We start from the raw sequence: 22721 nt of genomic DNA on the forward strand, positions 1-22721 counted from the left end.
GTTTTTATTGATACAAACAATATTTATTTCTTGATAGTTCAATATTATTTGCTTTCTTGCATTGTTATTACTGTTTATAGTTGATGGCCATATTATTTCTATTATCTGTACAGCTGCGTTGTGTTATCCTTCTCTTGTGCTAGAGGTTTTATAAGATACACACTTTTATGCGAGCTAATAGAGTTTTCTCAGTTTGAGGGATTGGGCTAGTGTATATGGACTTATGGATCCAGTCCCCATGAGCTTCTTGATAAGAAATATAGTGAGCTTCTATATCAAGTAACTAATTTTGGTAGTTCTAGTGGTAGTTTGCCATGTGAAGAATGATCCCAGTGAGCTCTCAATGTTTGAGTAACTAGTGACTTTGGTTGGAAGTCAGGACTAATATGGATTTGACATGTTTGATCACTGTGACATGCGATTTCCATACCATTACTTTACATGTGTGTAGCCCAAAAGCAGGTGAGAGTACATGCACTTTGACGTGTAGTGCCCCATGTTGACTTGAGATGGGATGATGCTTACGATAGGGTGTATGTGTTCTTGCTTGGTCTAAAGTGTAATGTTTTAAGGTGAACTACTTTCAACACTTCCTATATTGTAATCACAAATTATCTAATCTAAGGTTGAAGCAATGACATGTTATTGTCCAAGTGGGGGGAATGTAATGTTTTTCTATGTATGGGCTAGTACTAGTCATTTTGTGGGGCGGATTAGTGGATGGGTGTACGAAGACCGATTCAGAATTGATCCCCTAATGGGAATTCAGGTCTTCGGTCTATCGCCTTAAAGTGTAAAGACCTGTGGGCCTCTTTACAATTGGTTCCTATGGTCTCACTTGTACTCTATTTCAGGGTTAGTCCCTGCTTCCCATCTATATAAAGGAGGCAACACCCATTAGTTGCATTTAATTGGCAATTTATATAGAGGGGGGAATAGACAAGACTGACAAGGAGAGAAAGCTAGGAGAAGAAGATTGTATGAGAGGAAAAAGCTAAATCTTATGGTATCTTCCCAATACAACGTGGATCTAGGTATGTGTTAATTAGATTCATGATTGTATTGTTTTTTGTTCATTGATCCGTCATATCGATCCTATAAAATATTCTCACTTACTCCATGGAGCAATACCCACAAATGGGTTTCGTATATTACTCGATACTCTCCTCAATGATTTGGTTTTTGATAATACAAAACCTGGGCTGCTACCCCACCTTATAGCCTCTAACTGTGGAAGCCTAGGTACTACCAAGCAGTTTAACAAACACTTGGTGAGCTGCAACTTCCAATCCCTTTACCATGACGTATGAGATGATAATCAAAGCCTTATTTCAATGATAACAATGGCTATCCAATCTACAGTCTAAAACATCCAATATTGCAGTAGCACAAAAGGAATGATGTTTAGAAGTTACCAAACATGAGCCAATCACTTAAGAGGTCTTCTTTAAGCTTTAACACCTTCCATAGCACCAATCAACACCGAAGTAGCTTCTCAAGTGCAAATCCCAAGCTCCCAATGCTCCAAGAGTGAAGATCAAACTCTCACTTCAGAAATTGGCCATTAATGAGCACATCAGTAGCTCAAAACACTCCCAAGCTCTAGGTCTTGTCCTTGTAGAGATTTTGCAATTGATCATCAAAATTTCCCTTAAAATGGAGAAGTTATGTCCAAAATATGAATTGCGGACACAATTGTCGTTTCTTCATTTGTTTAAGGGACATGGTTAGCACACATAACATATGGGCGACATGGCACCAACATGTGAAAGGGGTCATGACCATGAGTGGATGTTGATGCTTTATTGTGGATAGAAGTGTTGTGGTTTGTTTTTGTAAAGTGGGTGTACACTTTTGGTCCACTTAACCATCTTTGGTTGAAGGTGGCAGTGGACACGAATTGTAGTTGGTGAAATTGAGACTCCTAGCCGACGGTGTATCAGATGTGCGGTGTGCCTCAATTTCAGTGTTTGCAGCGCAATGTGATTGTCAAGGTATTTTTGGAGAGAAGTATTAGTGCCAACTGATTCACCCCCCTTAATTTGAGTTATAGAATATTTAGTATTTTAGATTTTTCTTTTGGTTATGACCAACTTAGCCTTGTATCTACTTATGTAATGCTTACGTATGCCTGAAAATGATTTGTGTAGATGTTGCCTTGGAATTTTAAGTTCAAGTGATAGCTAGCTTTTTTTTGAAGATTATGTGAAATTGTTACACATTCATTTTTCAGCTCCTTCTATACTAGTTGCAATGTAGAAAATTATATAAATTCCCGATCTTCCTTTTATTTGGATGAGGGATATATGATATATCTCTATATACTTTTGTAATTTGTACCTGTCTTGCTGCCAAGGTTCTAGTTTCGGTTTAATAGGCCATTTTGTCCCCCTGATGAAACGAAATGTTTTGGCAAAATTTTAGTAATTTTGATGAAATTTTTGCATGAATTTTGAAGATTACACCTTATATGTCGGCACTCATCTCATCTCAGTTTCTCACGTATGGAATATTTCCATGGATGTTAGTTTCTATTTTTAGCAGTGCAACGCCAATAGTAAGGATATGATGATTCGAGGTTCACATATTTTGATATACTGACTTATGAGAAGATTTTCCTTGATCCCTTTCTTTGAGTTGGAGTCAGGAATTGTTGCATACTTGTAGCTGTGTATGTTTTTTTTAGGTTCTTTTAAGATTAGTAGAACAAAGACGAGGAGTATATGTTGTGTAATTTTAGTTACATTATGATGGATAAGGACATGATGAAAATTGAGGAAAGAGAGATATTGCAAAGTGACTCTTTTAGAGATCTATGATCATTTATAAATAAAGAAGGTGATATAGAGGATGATATTTCACAGAGAATTAAAGTGGGATGGGTGAAGTGAAAGCTGCGACTGGAGTATTGTATGACCGACGTATCCAGTTAAAGCTTAAAGGAAAGTTCTATAGGACTGTTGTATGACTGAATATGATGTACGGGGCGGAATGTTGGGTAGTTAAGAAGTGTCATATTGTGAAGCTATGTGTAGCAGGGATGAAGATGTTAAGATGGATGCGCAGAAAAACTAGAAAGTATAAATGAATGAGTGTATTAAAGCTGATTTGGGAGTTGCCCAGGTCAATGACTAGCTCCGAGAAAGTTGTTTGAGGTGCTATGGTCAAGTCAACGAAAGCCTAGGGACACCCCAATAAGGAGGAGTAATATGTTTCTGATGGAAGGATCTAAAAGGGTTAGGGGTAGGCCTAAAATGATCATAGGAGAAGTTGTGAGGAATGACATGCATAGTTTGGGTTTTGTACTAAGTATGACCTCGGATAGAGCCTATTGGAGAGCAATGATCCATGTGGGCGACCCCATTTATCTGAGATTTTCCTGACTTGCTGTGGCTGGGCTTCTTTCCTTTTACTTTCATTTCCCCTCTTTGTCTTGGCATGGATCCATGTAGCCAACCCCATTAAGTTGGGATAAGGCTCTGCAATCGAAATGGAGGTCGATATGAGGCGCTTGCTGGAGAAAACTTAGGCAGCTGGCTCCACGGGGAAACCATCTCTGCTGATTTGCTGATGGAAATCTATACAAATTTGAGTCTCTTAAGGGCTGTAAGCCCTTATTTTCTCGAGGCCTTGGGGGCATTTTCTAATTCATTTGTTGTTGTAGGAAAATAGTAGCTAAATCATAGAATAGAAAGTGAAACCCAAATTAAAAACTGAGAATGGAATTAATAACTAAGGAAAATAATGGTTTAAAGCATAAAATTGGCAGAAAACTTAGAAATCAAAGTGAAACACTGCTGCTGCAGGACTCAAAAGTCAAAGGAATGCATGGACTGCCATCAATATGTGGAATCAATGGGAGAGAAAGATGGTAGTGTCAGCACTAGAACCTGTTCTGTAGAACTGAGTGGAACTCAATATGTGGAATCAATGGGAGAGAAAGATGGTACTTTGAACACTAAAACCTGTTCTGTAGAAATGAGTAGAACTCAATGAAGGTTAGGGGACAGAAATAATACTCGGAAGATCAAAATAGAATAGTAACTGATATGCGCAAGAATGCGAGTAACAGAAATGGCCTTCAAAAGAAGAAGGAAGGATATGTTAGGCCTCCCATATCCAGTAGAGCAGTTTTGAATCCCACAAAACTATGCTTCGTCTCCCATAGAACTCAAACAAGAAAATGGCTAAATTATTTCTCGAATCTACTCTTTATTTATAACTTAAATGAAATAAGAAAAATAGGAAACCACTATATATAGTAGGGAGAATCCCTTGCAGCTTAAGTCTTCTTCAAAATAGAAATTATTCTAGATTTGTAACAAAATAGAAACCAGCTACTTAATTCGTATAGGACTTAATCCCCAATATTTGGGCTCCTTGTACTACTCTTTCCTTTGGGTGGCTGGTGTTGGGAAATGAAGATCAATATTTTTTTTGTCATAGTGTTGCACAAAGTTCACTGTGGTTTCAAGATTTCATTTTATTTAAGCATTATTTAAAACCAAAAGTGCCATCAGGCAACTCATTGTAGATCACTAATTTGTTCAACAGTTTGTAATACCCTAAAGTTTTTTTTTTTTTGGGTGAATAAATAATTCATTACCAAGCGAAAAAAGGAAAAAGCTTACAGCCCCTAGAAAGGGGAGGGATAAGAAAGCAAAACTAGCTCAGAGAGCATTACTATTCTTGATGGTGGAGTTCGGGAGCTCCCAGGAGTTTACAATATGATAGTTTCTAGAGGAGGAATTACAAGTGGAAGTAATCCGAGAGACTTTGGCTTTGACATCAAATAAGATGGAGCCCCAAATCTTATCAAGAGAGCGGGAGTTGGAGGTCCATTTCATATGATTCCTTTCCATCCAGATCTGGTTTATTGTAGCACAGATGACAAGTCTTCTCATAATGTCACAAACAATCTTTCTCTGAAAAGTCATATCCATCCAAATCCACTCTTTGTGAAAGGGGAGAATTCTCCTATTGGCTGGCCAACATTTGTCATGGATTCCTTTCCAGATGGATGAAGAATTGGTGCAAGTGAAGAAGAGGTTTTCTATAGTCTTCATCTCATTGCCACATAGGATACACATTGGGTCAGCTGGAATGCCTCTTTGAATGAGGAAATAATTCATGGTCTATGATTTAGTAAACACTCTCCAAGCTTTGAAACTCTAGCAGGGGATGTGATGCTTGAACCATAAGAGACTGTGCCATGGAGAGACTGGGCCACGAGTCTTGACAAACTCCCAAGCTGCCTTGGAAGAGAAGACCTTAGTAGAGGAAGGCATGTAGAGGATAGTGTCATGCCTTAGCTGCTGGGATATTGGGATAACTGACAATGAGTTCCATATATCCGCAAGCTGGATCAAAGAATGGGTTGGGGGAGACCAGTTGCCTGAAGAGATAATATCAGCCATAAGGACAAAATTGGATAGGCCCGAGCCATAAATTCTTTTGGCGGTTATAGTGTGATAAAGGATTCCCTTGGGGTGCCAAGGGTCAAGCCAGAGGAAAGTGTTGGCCTCGTTGCCTATCTGGGAGGAGAAGGCTGAAGATATAGAGGGGTGGATAGTAATGATTTTACGCCACACCCATGAGGCATCTATCGAAATTTTCACAGTCCAATAAGAATCCGATTTGAGGGGATTCGAGTAAACCTATTCAACCCAAATACTCTACTCTTTGGAGATGATCTTCCAAGCCAACCTGATGATATAAAGTTATATAGCTTTTTGGAGCTCAGCAAATTTGGTTGGTTCCATGATGTAGCTTCTCAGAATGTTGATTATCATATTATCTGGTGCTTGAAGGAATGCAAGCATCAAGGGAGTCTTTTCACTGAAAAGTGGTGTGTCTAGGGGTTTTCTCTGTTGAGGGAGTTCCTTCCATGGTCTTTTTGGAGCTCAGCAAATTTGGTTGGTTACATGATGTAGCTTCTCAGAATGTTGATTATCATATTATCTTGTGCTTGAAGAAATGCAAGCATCAAGGGAGTCTTTTCACTGAAAAGACGTGATTAAACTTAATCAATATTAGATGTAAAAAAAATAAAAAATAAAAAATAAAAAATTTTGAGAAATGATCCCCAATTGGAAAGCTAGATTGTATTTAGGTATTTATGAGAGCATGTGATATTAGAATTTAGTTGCAAACAACTAGTTTTAGTTCATTCTTAATACCAAAATAAACCTGTATTTTTGCTTCTAGATTTTTATATACCAATCGTATTAAACACGTACCATATCATTGCCATGCACATTTTATTGTGCTGGATTTCTGAAAAGTATTATTTCCATATGGCCCGTTTAATTGCCATACGTATCCGTTCTCATGTTATTGTCGTTCCCAAACTTACTATGACCCTTCCTGCTGGACTCAGAAATGGGAATTTCCAATTACCTAGTCAAGACTTAACATGGTCACTTAACTTGAAGAGAGCCGTAGGACACAAAGTAGCATTTATGTTCCATCTAAAGTGGTGTGTCTAGGGGTTTTCTCTGTTGAGGGAGTTCCTTCCATGGTCTTTTTGGAGCTCAGAATATTTGGTTGGTTACATGATGTAGCTTCTCAGAATGTTGATTATCATATTATCTTGTGCTTGAAGGAATGCAAGCATCAAGGGAGTCTTTTCACTGAAAAGTGGTGTGTCTTGGGGTTTTCTCTGTTGAGGGAGTTCCTTTCATGGTCTTTCCACTGTTATGTATTGGGTTGGGTGGGGTGTGGGGTGTGGGGTGTGGGGATAAAGTAAGAGTCTCAATGATGGACTTTAAGTGGCCTAATACCTAGCCTGGCCTCTTCAAAATTCAATTGATTTGCATTAAAAAAAGAAGGATTGATGGAATGAAGCTCCTCTGACAGCTCACCCCGAGGCCTCTGGATTCTGTAAAACTTTATTGTGAAAGTTGAATTTACTTGTAATATGTATGTTACTGAATACAAATTTTTGTGAGTCCTGCTTTTACTGTTTCTAGTAAAGTAATATTTTAATGTAATTCTATTTTTAATATTTTTAGTAATTTCAATATTTTATCTTCTTTTTGTAAATTTCAAGATTCTGATTGCAATTCTTCTTGTGGCTAGTGCTGGATAGAATTACTATAGTGCCATCAACTTCTTCCGCGTCCACCCTTGAAAACTGGTCATGATTTGTGTAGATGTACTGTTTCCGTACTCTATCAGAGTTATTTTTGCTGCTATGTATAATTAATATGATGCTTTATTCAGGAGAAGAGGGTGAGAGAGATTGTCTTGAAGGCAATGGGACAGGCAATCAGCAAGACAGTGGCCATTGCTGAAATTATAAAGGTTTGTGCTACCTTACTAGATGTATTCTTCTCCTTTATTGTGATTCTTTAATTATAAATCCATACTCAAGCTGTTTACATACAAAAACAGAAGAGAATCCCTGGCTTGCATCAAGACACTACCATCAGCTCAACAAGTATAACTGATGTATGGGAGCCCATTGAGGAGGGTCTTGTACCGTACGTCTCTTGTCCCATTTTTGGCCTTTCTCCGTAGACAATGATTAATAGTATTTTTATGATACATTTGGTGTAAATGTGGTCTACAGCTTGGAGATGACTCGTCATGTTTCAATGATTTCAATCTCTTTGTCAACGAGGGAGCTAAACAAAAACTCTCCTGGGTAATGCTCTATGTTCTAAGTGTCCTCTAGTTAAGCTGATCCTGTTGATGTATACATTATTGTCTGATTGACCTGAGAATTGCATTAAGAACTTTAGTTAATTGGCATGTTGTTCTTGAAAATTGAATAATTTAAGGCAGTTTTTTTGCATTAATAGGTATCAAGCTCCATCATACGTAGATCAGCCAAAGCAGCAGTATCAGCAGCAGCTGCAACCAAAACAAGCTCCTGCTCCAATCAGTGGCGCAAATGAAGGTCATATTTCTGCTATGGGTATGGAATGATGGCCTATTTGTTCCTTCTAAAAAGTATCAATATGATTTTTGTATTCTTTGTATAGATTCATATGGACGGGGACGAGGTCGTGGTAGAGGGAGAGGAAGGGGTTGGGGGAGAGGTGGATATGTGAACAATACCCAAGGGGGTGGATATGTGAACAACAACCAAGGAGGTGGATATGTGAACAACACCCAAGGTATTATATAATGATTGCGTTTTTTTTTTTTTTTTTTCTTTTGCATCTTTTCTGTTCCTGTGGAAATAATTCATTTTTTTTGGGGACAGAAAATGGTGGCTATTGGGGTCGAGGTGGCGGACGAGGCAGAGGTTGGGGTTATCGTGGTAAGTGCTCATATTCTCAAGTGATAATCAATGCAACTGTTGTGGAAGTCTCGAGGTCTATCTAGTTGTTACTAAGCAAGTATCCAGGTTTGACTAGGCTCGAAACCAAAATATTTCGACAGAAGCCTTAAACCTATAAACTTTTTTCTGCAAGTTTGTTAGGTCTTGAAACTTATAGGAATCCCTATTTTAGGCCCTTTAAACATAGTGGGACCCTTAGAATTAAGAAAATTACACCCAAAATGGTAGTTTGATTTCGGATCTTAGGTTGGTAGTGTATGCTGTATACATTCTCTAATATGGTCTATTTTACCAATGATTAGTACTAGAACACATATAATTCAAGTAAAAAACCAACTTAAATATGTATTAGGAATGAATGAATAGCCATCAAATTATAAACCACTTCATAAATGTGCCCATCAGATTCAATTCTTTTGATTTGGGGAAAAGTGATATCCCTCCAATTTAGAATCTTGCACAAATTTTCAAACAATGCATCAAATTTTCGCTTCCACTGGGTTCCACCGCTTCCCAATTACTTAGTCCAATACTGTACATCAGTGATTTGGCCCAGAAAGCCAAACAATGGGGTTTCCAAGCTTCACAGGTGAAACCAGACGAAATGAATGAAATTGGTCAAAATTTCGACCCATTTCATTTGAAATTATGTATTTATTCTTAAGCCAAAGTAACGGTTTGGCTGAAATTTCAGAGAAACGAAAGTTCAGTCCGAAACTTGACTGAGACCTCGAAATTTGGACATCCTTAAGTGTCGCTTGTGGTTTTGTTTCGATCCTTTGCAAAACCGAAATATGTCGTGATGTTGCTCAAAATTTTGGTGAAACTTAGAACAATGTTACTAAGAGCTAATTTTCAGGAAACCCACTTGAGATAAAAACAAATGGGAAAATTACCAGATTACCGGAAACCAAGTTTGCACTTACCTATATACTCACCCATCTTTGAAAACCACTAAACTACCCAAATTGAGAATGGGTATTACCAATCACTCAAAACAGTGTCTGCCTATGTATACTACCTTTGCCATACGTATCATACGTGGAACTGTGAATATACAACTGCTGCCCTTTCCCATGGAACCTCTTCAGAGGACAAAAATCTGATGGAAGAAGGGCATTGTGGTTCAATCCTGGCGAGTCCCTGATCTGGGTTCCCTTGGGAAGACTTGCGATGAGTTTGGCAATGTCTCTGATATGAGATTCCGTGGGCAATAAATGTCTTCAAGGAATCTTTTGGAGGAAAACATGGATGTGGGTTTCTCTTTTTTTGAGCAAATTACTCGGACTTCCCCTGAACTTTGCCCTAATTTTTCAGTCACCTCCCCTGTATTTTCAACAATTACTCTCCCTTCCTCTAATTCTCAAAAGTTGTTACAGTCAGTCCCACTCCGTAGGTCTTTACTGTTAAGTGATGTAACATAGACCTAAATATTTAAGAGATGAATCTACCCTTATGGATAAATTGGCCTTAAAGATTTTACTTGTGGTTTTCCAAAGCGTCTGGAGGATTTTGGATTAAAGAAGAAACTTTCTTCATAGAGCAATTCATCCGATACACCATTGTTCTCTGCAAATTCATAATCCCTAAACTGCTTTTCAAGTGATTCAGTCTATCCAGAACAATTTCTCTTCTTTGGCTACCAAAATCTACCCTGACAGATACTGCCTCCTCATCTTTGCCAAAATGTCATGGGCAACTTCCTAAATAACTGCTGCACGACTCCATTCAAGCAAGCCCCAGCTTGGCCTAAGCTGTTTCCGCTCCTGAGTTGCCCGATTGCCTCGTTCCCATCTTGCAGAAATGTCATGGGCAACTTCCCCTCCTGCTCTCTTCTTTCTTTATCTCTCTTTCTCATTGATGACTAAGAGGAAAATAAGGTGGGCGCAGGGCACCCAATCCTTTACAGTTTCACGGGTTAGGGGTTTTTCTGTCTTCATCTTATCAGTCATCATTGTAACAGGGTCAAGGGTGGAGTACTCGAGAGCACTTGAGACTTGAGAGAGGGAGACGAGGAGTCGATGACCCGTCACTGTTGAATTTTGCAATCCGGCAATTCAGGTAACACCTTGCTACTCCATCATCCTATCTCTCTCTCTCTCCCCCGTCCTTTCCCTCTGCAACTTCGCTTTCGGTTCCCTTTGCCCTGTCCTCGTCAGTGATCCAAATCTTAGGAATCTGCCGCCACCTGCATTTGCGAAACAGAGTGCAATATGTGGGTTCTGGGGGCACATGCATGAGTCCCGAGTCTCCTGACAAGATTCTAGACATTTTCCGGGCTTCTCTGGCTCTGATATCTGACCTGAATTTTTCGTTTTTGGGTATCAATTGATTACATCTGTCTCTATCTGTCTCTGTCTCTGTCTCTCTCTCTATATATATATATGTTTTTCAAAATTCCATGAACTTACAAAATCTGAAACTCCAATGCACCAATGTAAAATAATATGGTTATATAAGCATATTAATTTGTCCAGATAGTAGCAATCAAGTTATCAGAATGACTGAACTTAGGGCTTCGAAGAATCAATCGCACGGACAAGCTAAGATAGAACAGTGAAATCAGGGTTCCAGTAAGGGATGGTATAACTGGAAGGTTAAAATTGTCAATTCCATTTTATTTTTAACACCGTTCGTCGAAATGGGGTTGTTGTAATTGTTGAAAATACAGGGGAGGTGATTGGATTTGGAATTAGGTAAGGTCCAGGGGAAGTCACAGTAATTTGTTCTTTTTTTTTTTTTTTTTCCACATATCAACTCTACCATGACTCTTCTCTCTTTCCCAGTTGTCTATTTTATGTGGCAATTTTGTATATGTTACTTCAAAAAATCCTATCGGTTTCTCCCTTTTTACTTAAGGGCATAATTGTGGATGACCATGCATTGGAGAAGACACTTAAGAGGAGGTTTTTAGGTGAAATCTGGATCGTCCAATGTCCTCACGTGTTTGGATTTTCGACACTCTTCGTGATAGGATCTCAGATTATTTGCTAGACATCTTTGGAGTCTTTGCATCTTTTTCCCAAACGGAGTCTATTCTCTCCCCCTTCCCCTACACTACCATGCCGTAATTGCCTTAAGCACTACCCACCTAAGATCAAGGAGAACTACTTTAATTTCAAGACCACAGAGATGGATTTTAAGCTCCCCTCCAATGGCTGCCCAATGATTCAAAAATGTGCTGAGAGAGATTTACCCGGGCAGGTTACCATTTCTGTGTCAGGTGATCCATGCATCTCCGACTCCCTGTTCTCCATTCACTGCCATGATTCCAGAAGTGAATCTCCATCTTCGCAGGCTGTTTCGGAGGAGAGAAAAAGTGATAGCAGAGAAAGGAGTATGTATGCGTCTTTGTCTCTTTATGCACCGAATATGAAGGGTAAACCAGTTGAGGAGAAAAAAGTGATAGCAGAGAAAGGGGTTTATATGCATCTGTCTCTTTATGCACCGAATATGAAGGGTAAAACAGTTTTAACTGTTATGCCAGTGATTCCCGTACATTGACAGTTATTTCGAGTAACATGGTAGACCTGTCTTTGGTGGGGTATTACAGGAAACCAAAATTTTAAGATAGTTGGGTAAAGAAAAAACCCAATTTTGTCTCATTTGGTAATTTTCCTATCACAAATTGAGTTTCAGATTTACTTATCCTGTATATTAGAATTGCTGAGACAGCAATACAATATGGGGGAATTTAAGAAAACTTATTATAAAATGATAATTTGAGGATTTTACTCTCACAACAATATCCACATACTGTACCATCAAAACCTTCTTGGTGTTCCATGTAATCCAATACTCTGCAATACACCAAACTCTCTAGTTTTTAATAATATTGTTTGTTTTGGTTTTGGCGGATTTAAGGTGGTGCAATTCTGACATTGTACCCTTCTAAAGCAAAAAAGGGAAATATTATCTCTGCATTGCAGTACTTGTCCATCTCTGGTGGACAGCATGCATGGAGTTTGCTTTCAAACACTCGCCCCCCACGAAAAAAGAAAAAGAAAAAGAAAAAAAGATACAGCCAGCCGAATGGATCAATGCTTAGTTATGAAAAACATATCGTATAAGGGGCAACAAGGATTAACTTGCATGAATACACTACTCTGGTCTTTGCATTTGACAAGATTTCATTTTGATGTCAATGTGTACTCTGTTTGCCTTTTTTTATTTTATATTTTTATGGGTGTTCCTTTTTGTCATCGAAGTGGTGAAATGAGAAGTTGTTGATTTGCCCATTGATTTGCCCATTGTCTTATTCCAAAAATTTATTTAGGTTAGGTATAAAGCTTTCAAAATAAATTGTAGGTGACTTTTTGTTATGTCATTTCAAAAGCTGTCATTGTTTTGCATGTTTTATGAATGATTTTATCTTCATTGAAAGAAATGTTATACTAAATGGCAAAAAAATAAGGTTACAAATATTTTTCCACCAACCTTGGGTTGTTTATCCAAGCTGCTTGTTCTGTTCACACAGGTGCTGGATACGAAAGAGGCAGAGGTGGAGGCAGGGGTTATGGTCGTGCCCGGGGACGTATGGGTGGCCGTTGGAGGGGTGGTGGCAATCAGCTCTAGGTGTTGGGTTGGCATGTTTTGTTTTACTCTAGCTAAGTACTTGCCTTGGCGTAATAGGGAAACGTATTGGAGGACTGTATTTCCAGCATCAAACTGTGGCTTATTCTCAAAAGGGTTATTGGGAGCAGTGTTTTGTTCATTTTCTCTATGGTATGGATGTGGGCTGGCTTGCTTTATGTTTGTTGATTTTCTTTAGCCAAGGGCAGGTGATCACTCAATTGCTGTAATTCATTTCTCACCACCTCTGGATCCTCTTTTGTATCTATATCCCATTTTTCTTGGTGTATGTATTTGCTTTTGATGTCTCCATTCCTAAGACAAAGTTTACTTGTACAAATGTGCTGTGTCAGTCTGGGTGCATGTGTGGCATTTGCAACTGGAATTTAGCCATGAATCATTAGGTCTAAATGGTATAGTGGTAGAGTTGATGCTGGGATGGGTAGCTCCAATTGTCATTCAGATGTGGTTGAAAAATTGGGTTGGAGAGGAACCTAATCCTCAGGATATCTGGTGGATGGCTTCTGGCTTGATTCAGAGGTTGTTAATTGATCGGCGAATGGAGGGTATGATGAATAGAAGAGGCTATTGTAATATCAATATGAACCAGCAGACAAAGGACACAGAAAAGATGATTCTACTCTTCCACTCTCAGCACCGAAAGCAGAGGAACTCTGCATCAATAGGGAGTGGAGTCATTCTTTGATCTATAATATGTCTATGCAGCTGCCTTCTTCTTCACTTCCCACACGCCTCCCACAACACTTCTACCTGTGAAGTTTGGAAAACAATCTGGGGTCTTAAGAGTTCAACCAAAATTCAAACACTGCATGTAAACTCTTAAAGTTCGTCCAAAATTCAAACACTTTACTTTTACATTGATGACTGCTGCAGATTTTCCAACTGTGTCCCAGAATTAGACTGGCACCTTTTCATATGGCACTCCAGGGACAACCTCTATCTTCTAAAATATTGTTCCAAACCCTTACCAGCTTTTAACACTCACTGGTAGGTGGGACAGGGACCTAACCATCCTCCCCACCCAACCAGAACCAGTACCTTACTATGATCCCCAGCCTCCCCCTCCCTTAGACTTTACAGCATTCCCTCCTTAGATCAGTCTATAATCATTTCTGATGGAATTTTGATCACGCTTCTAAAGGTGCACAGTCAACTGTGATTATATCTAACCAACAATTTGCCTTTGCACATATGAATTTTGGTTTTACAGGTTCAACCCAAGAAGTCGGCTCGAGGAATCGAGCAAGGAGTCTAGGTTGCACCATCAATGGGAAGAGGAGAGTAGAAATCTGGACCGACTCTATGAATATGGTCAGTTGGGTGCTCCAACCGGAATTACATCCATGGTCTTGACTCTTGGGAGCTCTTTTCATTCCTCTTTGATGTTCAGTCTTGTTTTAAGTAATTTTACTTCATTTTGTATTAAGATGTATATTCAATATATTTCTGTAGCTTAAGGGAATGTTATTGACCATATTGTTTACCTTTATTATTCTCAATTTTCAAGAAGTTTTCTTTTTCAATAAAAAAGAAAAGGAAAAAAGAATACTTTCGATTACCAAAAGAAGACACAGATTTCACCAGTATGTTATGAATCGATCTATCCATCATGATAAGCTTATAATGAAGGTCCACCATTTTTTAGTCAGGTGGATATTTGATTTTGTTCAGCAAACTGTTGGATAAGTTGTACATCTTAAGGATTACCAGTGTGCCAATTTTCAAACTTAAATTGAATTTAATATTCACCCATTTATGTTTATGTATTCTTGTATTTTTTTAGCACTCATATATGTATGTTCATGCACTTTCTTGTAGTCCTTGGATTTTGAAGGCTTTCATTTTTTTTTTGGGGGGGGTGGTGTGGGGGGGTGGGTATAAAGCAAATTTATTGAAAATGCCAATGACTCAAGGCTTCTATAATACGCAAGTCATGAAGTTAGGGAGTAGACTTTGGCGAAACTTACATGTAGGTAGGAAGTTTAAGCCATTCAATGTAAGTTTACATACATTTCAATTAAAAAAATTAAGTTTACATTAAACAACAAAACAATAAACAATTCAATATTACATTCACATCCATTTCACTATAAATTTTAAAGGTAAAGAATTTGTTTGGATAAAAAAAATTAGAGAACATAAGAAAATCGTTTAAAACCATTTAAACCGAAACCGTTCATAAATGATTTTGATTTTAATATATGAAACCGTTTATTAAATGATTTAATTTTAATTTTACCTAAAAAATCTTGCATTGAATCAAATTGAACCGTCTACACTGGAACCAAACCGATTGATTAAGGGCCTTAAATGACAATTGTTGCAAGAATATTACCATCAGAGCCCAATGATATGCTGCCATATGGCTTTGATAAACGGTCAAATCCAACACCACATAATTAAGCTATCAATCATTGTACAATGAGAGAGACCTACAAATCTCTCATTGTGGAGGGCTGGGATTCCTCAGTGCAGAAATCCAAAACAAATCTCTTTTATTAAAATTGGGATGGAAGTTTCTTACAGATAATGAATCCATATGGGCCAAAACCTTAATGGCCAAATATTCTCATGACCGATCAGTTTTTGATCCCAAAACTCTCAAACTTGAGGATCACCTTGTTGGAATGCCATTGTTAGTATTCTCCCCCTTCTCAAACATATTATTCATGAGAAACTTGGGAATGGGGCTGATACTTTTTTCTGGTATGATCCGTGGATTTTCACTAAACGATTACACCAACTTAATCAATTGATTTGTTCTTAATAATGTCTGTGGGAAGGTAGAGCCAGATGCGTAGGAAGTGATAAACTACATCAGGGATGTAGATAGGCGGCAATGTCCTCTCCTGTTGGATGTTGAATTCTTATATTCTAATTTTTATAAATTTTGATGTACAATCATTTCAACGAAAAACAAAGTGAGAAAAAAAAGTCTCATGATTTAAAATTTAATTACATTAATCTACACATAATCATCTATAGACCTTCTATGATTGAATGAAATTATCACGTATCCACCCCTCCCCCCTTTCAAATGTTATATGTAAGCAATGTTTCATAATTTTCTCGTAGTTAGAGAGAGAGAGAGAGAGAGAGAGAGAGCAGGAAACTTACATTCATACTCTCTTGCTTTAGTTCTAAGAATTCGACTTTCTTCTTTAGTCTCACAGTGATGGAATAATACTCCCCATTAAATGCCCTTACAAATCTCTCCCAGTTGCTTTGTTGTCCCGCTAATATTCGTCGGGTTAGCTCCCACCAATTGTAAGGTTCTCCTTGTAACATGAACATTGTACATGTTACCTTATGTTCATCTGTGCTTTCCATTGGAGCAAAAATATTCTCCATTTATTTTATCCACGACTCATATAGCAAACGAATTAGTAGACACGCCATTAAAGGTTGGGTGAAGCTTTTTAAACTCTGCCAACATCAATAGACCTGCCATAATGATGATAATCAACACCATCATCAATATGCCCTTCTTGTCTAGCTGGAGTGGGTAATACAATGACATCCTCTACCAGTGAGGGTTGAACCCTTGCCACTCTCGGTGGGGGTGGAGCTAGAGCTAGATTTGCTACAGGTGGTAGTGGTGGTGGAGCAAGATCACCTTATTCTTGGAGGCATCCTCACATGGATCCAAAAAAACACATATATATTACTAACTAAATGCTTAACCTAATCTATATATTTTCAACTTCATATATTATTGTTCTGTATTCCTAGGCCACCAAGTTTCTAGGGTCTAATGTTCCTAGACTCTAGGCTCTAGTATCATGTCTGTCACGACTCAAAATTGGGAAAGGGTATGGTCACGCCCTCGCGGACGGCGATCAAATGATCAGAATTTAAAACCAAGCATCATCTATTCATGCTTCATAATATTCAGTCCCAAACATTAAAACATTCAAAACCTTACATAAAGTTCTATTACATGTTAGAGTTAACAGGATCACACCCTGATGGCCAAAGTATTTACAATCTAAACTCCCAAGTTCATACATGCTTGATTAATATTTACATTAAGTTCTCCTATCCATTTTGAGACAACAAAACAACAAAATGACAAAAGATTTCTTCTCCTTGTTCACTATCAACTAGCAGGCTTCTTACTAGCCCTGTGGCCCTGGCCATTACTTGTGAAAAATGATGTATGATAATGGGATGAGCTCGATAACCCAGTGAGTAAAACCCCACCTAAACAATTCCACACCATACATGCATATATACTTGTGAAAACAAATCAACCAATCATCACCATTTCGTACATTCGGGATATAATAATTGTAAGAGTAATTAATCCATACATTTTCCTTTGCCCCTCTGCATACCATGGCCTAACCACAAGGTCTCTTGACTTCAGTCTCACCAATCACGTCTCTTGGCAATAGGTGCTTCACCGTGTCATCTTTTGACTAGGTCTCACCCAAATGTCTCATGGTACCCGTTACCGCACCGTGCACCGAATATGTCTCTTGACCGGATCTTACTCAGACATGTCTCTTGGTAATTCTCATAATCATAATATGACCCAAAGCATTTGCAACATAAATCATGGTCATCCACCATTAGCTAAGGTAATTTACTTGCTTACTTATTTTGTTAGAGTAAGGCAGCTCAGCTATAGCTAACTCGCTTTCTAAAGGTAGTGCTAGCAAAGTAAGGTAGTATGCAACATAATCTAATCATTCAGTTACACTATAATTATATCAACATACTCAACATCGTTATATGCTGATAACCAATGCATCACACCAATCACAAGCAATATACATATACGGAAAAATCATCCAAGAAGGGAATCACTCACCTTGATTCTTGTGCTATAATGTTACCATGATAGTAACCCACAACATGTCAACCGTCCCCTGGTAACAAACAAGATAAATTCTCAAAAACTAATCATGGAATGATACACCTCACTGCTCTTTCAGCAAGGTTCGTGTTCAAAGACATTTTTATCCTTAAAAACAATAGTTTCAAAGAGTGATTTCTTTATCCTTAAAAACAACAGTTTAAGTTGTGAATCCAACACCACTAGAATCACTTCAACCCAAGTCCAGATGGAAACTTATGACCATTTTAGTGCGATCTATTTTCTGTCATTTTCCAAACCAACACTGCCCAGAAATTTAATTCTTCTCTTGGGCAGAATTTATTCTTCCAATTCAAATGATTTTTTAACTCACTTAGAAGCGAAATTGGACATAACTTATTTCTATCAAAGTTGAACCACTATGATATAGTTTCTAAGAAATTTGGAATCAACTCATTTGGAGTTCATATAAAAAATTCATGCCATTTGAACTGAACAAAAGTCTGTTAGCTAGAACAAGGAACCTATTCTAAAATTGATTTTTAATACGAAGTTTCTAGATTTTAGCTCAAATCTTTGAGCCTCTTTCAAATAAATTCCATCCATACTTAAATACCCTATTTGTCACTAATCTTAAGGATTTAAGCATGCACAAAGAATCCAAGGATCTTACCTAACTTTAGAAACCTTATTGAGACCAAACCCCTTCTTCCCACTTTGGTTCTTATATATTGGTGTTGAGATGATGGCAGTCCCTAAAGTTCTCCTTCTCTCCTTTTTCTTCCTAGATCATTGACATGCTAGGTAATGGGAGTTCAATTCTATGATAATTGAAGCTCCACCGTCAACTCCTCACTTCTTCTTGATCTTCTCTTCAATCTCTTGGCACAACAAAAATGGAGTTTGGAGAAGAAACCCCATCATTATGTTCTACGGACCACCCACTAGCACCAATGGAATTCCCCATAATTCTCTAAACTTGGGTATGACTATATATTAGGATAATTATTTCTAACTTCATCTTTTATCATAATACAACATACTTCATTTGTGAGAAAAGTCAATACTACCCTTCTCCACCTCCACTCTAGCCAATAGAGTTCAATGCATGCTATAGTAAATTACTATTCAAGAAATCCTTAAATGGTGATTTTCGTGTATATTAACCATTTAATTAGTCAAAAAATTTACAACTTTATATATTGCAAACAAAAATATGAGAAAGTCTCACTTAAAGTAAGTAGGGAGTCTTGAACTCAAGACCTTTCCCTTGTGTTAAGTCACTAAACCATCACTGGACTACTAAACCCTTAATGGGATTTTTTTCCCCCCACTAAAAGGGTTTGAAAAACTTTATAAAAGAGAAAGGGAAAAATAGAGAGTACAAAAGCAGTTTAAGATCCCCACCTTTGGTATTGCCATCAGCAGGGACCTAAAACCACATTAACAGAATCTGAAACGGGGCCTAGCGAATCTATCATTCACTATCTCTTCCTGTATATGACTAGAAAAAGTTTGTATCATTATTAGTAATTGTCAACTTTTCCGCCACATTTGCAAGGTAATCTGTATTCTGGTTTGCTTCACTGTAACAATGTGAAATTTTCCAAATGAAAGAATTTAAGAATGATTCTACCGCATTCCAGTACTACAGACCAAACCACAGAATCGATCTAGCATGAATTACTGACACAACAGCCACAGAATCCGATTCTATCTGTAGGGCATTTGCACCGTGCTTCATGGCTAGGTATATTCCCTCCATCAGGCTGCGAAATTCAGCTACATAGTCTGCATTCCCAGAAAAATCTTGAGTGCTACAACAATATCTCCATTGTGGTATGTTAGAATACCCTCGCTTCAGCATTCCTTGGATTACCCAGCCAGCACCCATCCACATTTAACTTCATCCATCTAACTGGAAGTTTACACCAAAGAATTTCCAGAACTGTTTTTTTTTTTTTTTGCAAGCAGGAAGAAATTGCAATCCAAGTTGTCTACAACACATTAAATCCTCCACAGGCTTGACAATTCCCTTCAAATTCATTTGAACCTGCTTCAAATCTCTATTGATCATATTCCAGATCTGAGTATTAGATCTTTGAATTCCATCAAACCTTCTTCCGTTGTTTAGGGCGAACTGGGAATTGTGTGGAGAAGGCGCATTAGTTAGTTAGTGAGAGTTGCATAGTTAATTACACACACACTCACACAATGCATACGATAGGGTTCGATCCCACGACCTCGTCCCCTAGGTGTTGACTCCACAAGCTTAAGCTAACTATGCAACTACCTCAAGTGGTCCTCTGTGGAGTCAGTTAGTTAGTTAGAATCTTTTTCTTGGAGAGCCTGTACATCTTTTTCCGAATTCACTGCTTGCTTTGTTTTAACAGAGTTTCGTCAGAAATGTCATTTTAAGATTTCCTCTTCGTATTTGTTCCTTTCACAACTCATATGCGGTTCTGCAAATTCATGTTGGTTGCTCACCCAAAGCAACTCCGGTGTGCCTCTGAAGATGGAGAAAATTGCTGAAATAATTCCCTCATAATTTTTTTCACTCCAATTGCATCGAAAGAGGGGATCAGTTTCTTGTATGAGCCCCATCCTCATACATGTAATCCACCCAAGGAAAAGTCCTATGGTGGATTCCATGTGTGCGGAACGGGCTCCGTACGAAAATTATTCTGAGAATCTGATCTACACTCCTGCATTGATCGGGGTCTCTTAGGTTTGAGCAGAAGAGGATTTCAAAGTTTTTAATTGCCTGTTTGGCTTTGAGTAATTTTCTTTATACTGATTTTGCCAAGAAGCGGCGATAGTATTGTTTTGGAAGGCAATTAACGCAGGAGATAAAAGTAGACAGTGCACTCAACGACATGGCTGTGGACTTTGGTGATGAAGCAGCAGGACAGAGCTGGAGAAACCATTGAAGCCATTAAATCCTTTAGGTATTGGCTCGCTCTCATGGGAGGAAGTTCCAGGTTTCAAATCAAGCAACAGACTTCCAGGATACTTGTACGTAGTTATCACATTGATTGTGGCCTTAATTTCTCAATAGATTACTACCCTTTCTTATCTAGTTATCTATTTGTTGGGATTCCATTTTATCGATTTGATTTAATTTGTAAATAATCACTGTCCAAAAATGATGTAATAATACTTACACCAAGTAATTAAAGAAAATCTAACTATTTTCCAATGAATGGTACACACATTGATCTTATGATCTTATATTAGCAATTTTTCTTACATTAGGCTTCTGGTGTGTATAAGATCCACAAGGGTGTCTAGATTCACTTTAAACAACTTCATCCTTAATTCCTGCCCAACATCAACTTAGATGTTTGGTCCCGATAGGCTCCACTTGAATTTCCTTGGTGTTTATCTTTTTGTTTCTTGGGTCACGAAGAACTGAGTGGTGTATCGATGGAATTAATGAATTTAGGGGCGGCAGACTTTGGGGAAAAGTTGTGGAATTTACTTTAGGGTGTTACGAAAATTTGTATCTTTTTGTTTTTATTTAAATAGTTGAGATAAGATTATTAGGGTTATTGATTGGAAATTTTTTGTTCATATCTCTTCGTAAACGTAAGCATCTTATCGCACCACGCATATCCTTACGTTATGTGATTGTTTCTTCTTTTTATTTGTTGCATTTTTTATATCATGAATGAGGTTTACAATGGAAAAATAAGCATCCGTAGATTTTATTTTTTATTTTTTATTTATTTTTATTTTATTTTTATTTTATTTTTATTTTATTTTTTAAATATTGACAAAATGTTTAAGTAAGAATCGGAATAACCTATTGGTGGTTTAAGGATGTCAATTTGAACCGGAATCAGAATCGAACAGAATAAAATTTTGGTATAGAATTTTAGAACCACATTCTAGATACAACATTGGAACTGAATTCTAAAACCCAAATCCAACTGAATGAATTTGAATATGATAGTATATTAATATTTTGTGGTGTATTAATACATTATAATAGTAATATATTATAGTATATATTACTAATAACAGTTTTAGATTTTATAATATTGTTATACTATACTATAATATTATAGCATAATATATCATATTATATATTATATATCTATTATAATATATAAACCGGGTATAAAAATCGTAACCAAATTGCAAATACCTATTTTCCATTAAAAAGGAAAACAAAAAAAGAATCACTTTTCTTCCAGATGTAGATCCAGTGTTTCAAATTAAAATCTTTGCATTTCTAGTGGCGCATGACAATTTCAGCTCCTCACATGGGGACTGGTGGGAATAGATCTGGATTCTGGACCCTCCATGGGTATATATCCATATGACGGGTGGGGACAGGTCTGGACTCTCTATTAGGTGTGGATCTGCGACCCGATGTGGCGAGCAGATCCAAACCAATAGATACATAAGAGTTAACAAAAAGAGAAATTCCAATAAATGGTCGACACATTGGTCATATGATCTCATATTGCCATTTTTTCTTACATTAGGCTTATAGTGCGTATAGGATCCAGAAGGGTGCTAGATTCACTTATCCTTCCTGCCAAATATCAACTTAGATGTTTGGCCCCGATGGGCTCCACCGAGTCTTCCTGTTTCACTGTTCCAAGTTAACCAAAGCCTTCAACAATAAACCTAGGTCTGTGTTGGGTAGACAAGAGAAGAAAAGAATATAAATGAAAAGAAAAAAAAAAAATCTAGAAAAGAGAAAAAAAAGAAAAGGATAGAAAAGAAATAAAGTGACAAAAAAAGTCTGCATATTTGGTTACCAATAAAAATAAAGAAAAGAGTTTTATATTTTATTTTATTTTATTTTATTTTATTTGTGTGCGTGTTATAGACAAGACTTGTTTTTGGCAGCAGAAGAAAATTTCACCAAAGTGAATTTTGAAATTCAAGAAAAGAATCTTCTCTTGGCTGACAAACGCAGCCTAGATCTTTTCTCCGTATGATTTTTTTTGGGGGGGGAGGGGTGTGGGGAGGTTAAAATTAATAGATGAAAGTTGAGGGTTG

The 22721-nt window shown here is 37.6% G+C and overlaps 1 protein-coding gene across 2 annotated transcripts in view; it reads left to right on the forward strand.

Annotated features, from left to right (window-relative positions):
* LOC122060022 (ribonuclease P protein subunit p25-like protein) overlaps positions 1-13151 on the forward strand; it is a 29473-nt gene extending 16322 nt beyond the window's left edge. Inside the window, exons 2-8 of one of the 2 annotated variants that reach the window (XM_042623153.1) lie at positions 7225-7305; positions 7396-7484; positions 7574-7648; positions 7806-7921; positions 7989-8123; positions 8213-8269; positions 12768-13151. In XM_042623153.1, coding sequence (XP_042479087.1) covers positions 7225-7305; positions 7396-7484; positions 7574-7648; positions 7806-7921; positions 7989-8123; positions 8213-8269; positions 12768-12865 — 651 coding nt within the window. In that variant the 3' untranslated portion in view covers positions 12866-13151. The remainder of the gene's footprint in view (positions 1-7224; positions 7306-7395; positions 7485-7573; positions 7649-7805; positions 7922-7988; positions 8124-8212; positions 8270-12767) is intronic. The other variant, XM_042623154.1, reaches the window with a different exon arrangement.
* Positions 13152-22721: the final 9570 nt, after the last annotated feature.

Source organism: Macadamia integrifolia, chromosome 13 (assembly GCF_013358625.1).
Source record: "Macadamia integrifolia cultivar HAES 741 chromosome 13, SCU_Mint_v3, whole genome shotgun sequence".
NCBI classification, from domain to species: Eukaryota; Viridiplantae; Streptophyta; class Magnoliopsida; order Proteales; family Proteaceae; genus Macadamia; species Macadamia integrifolia.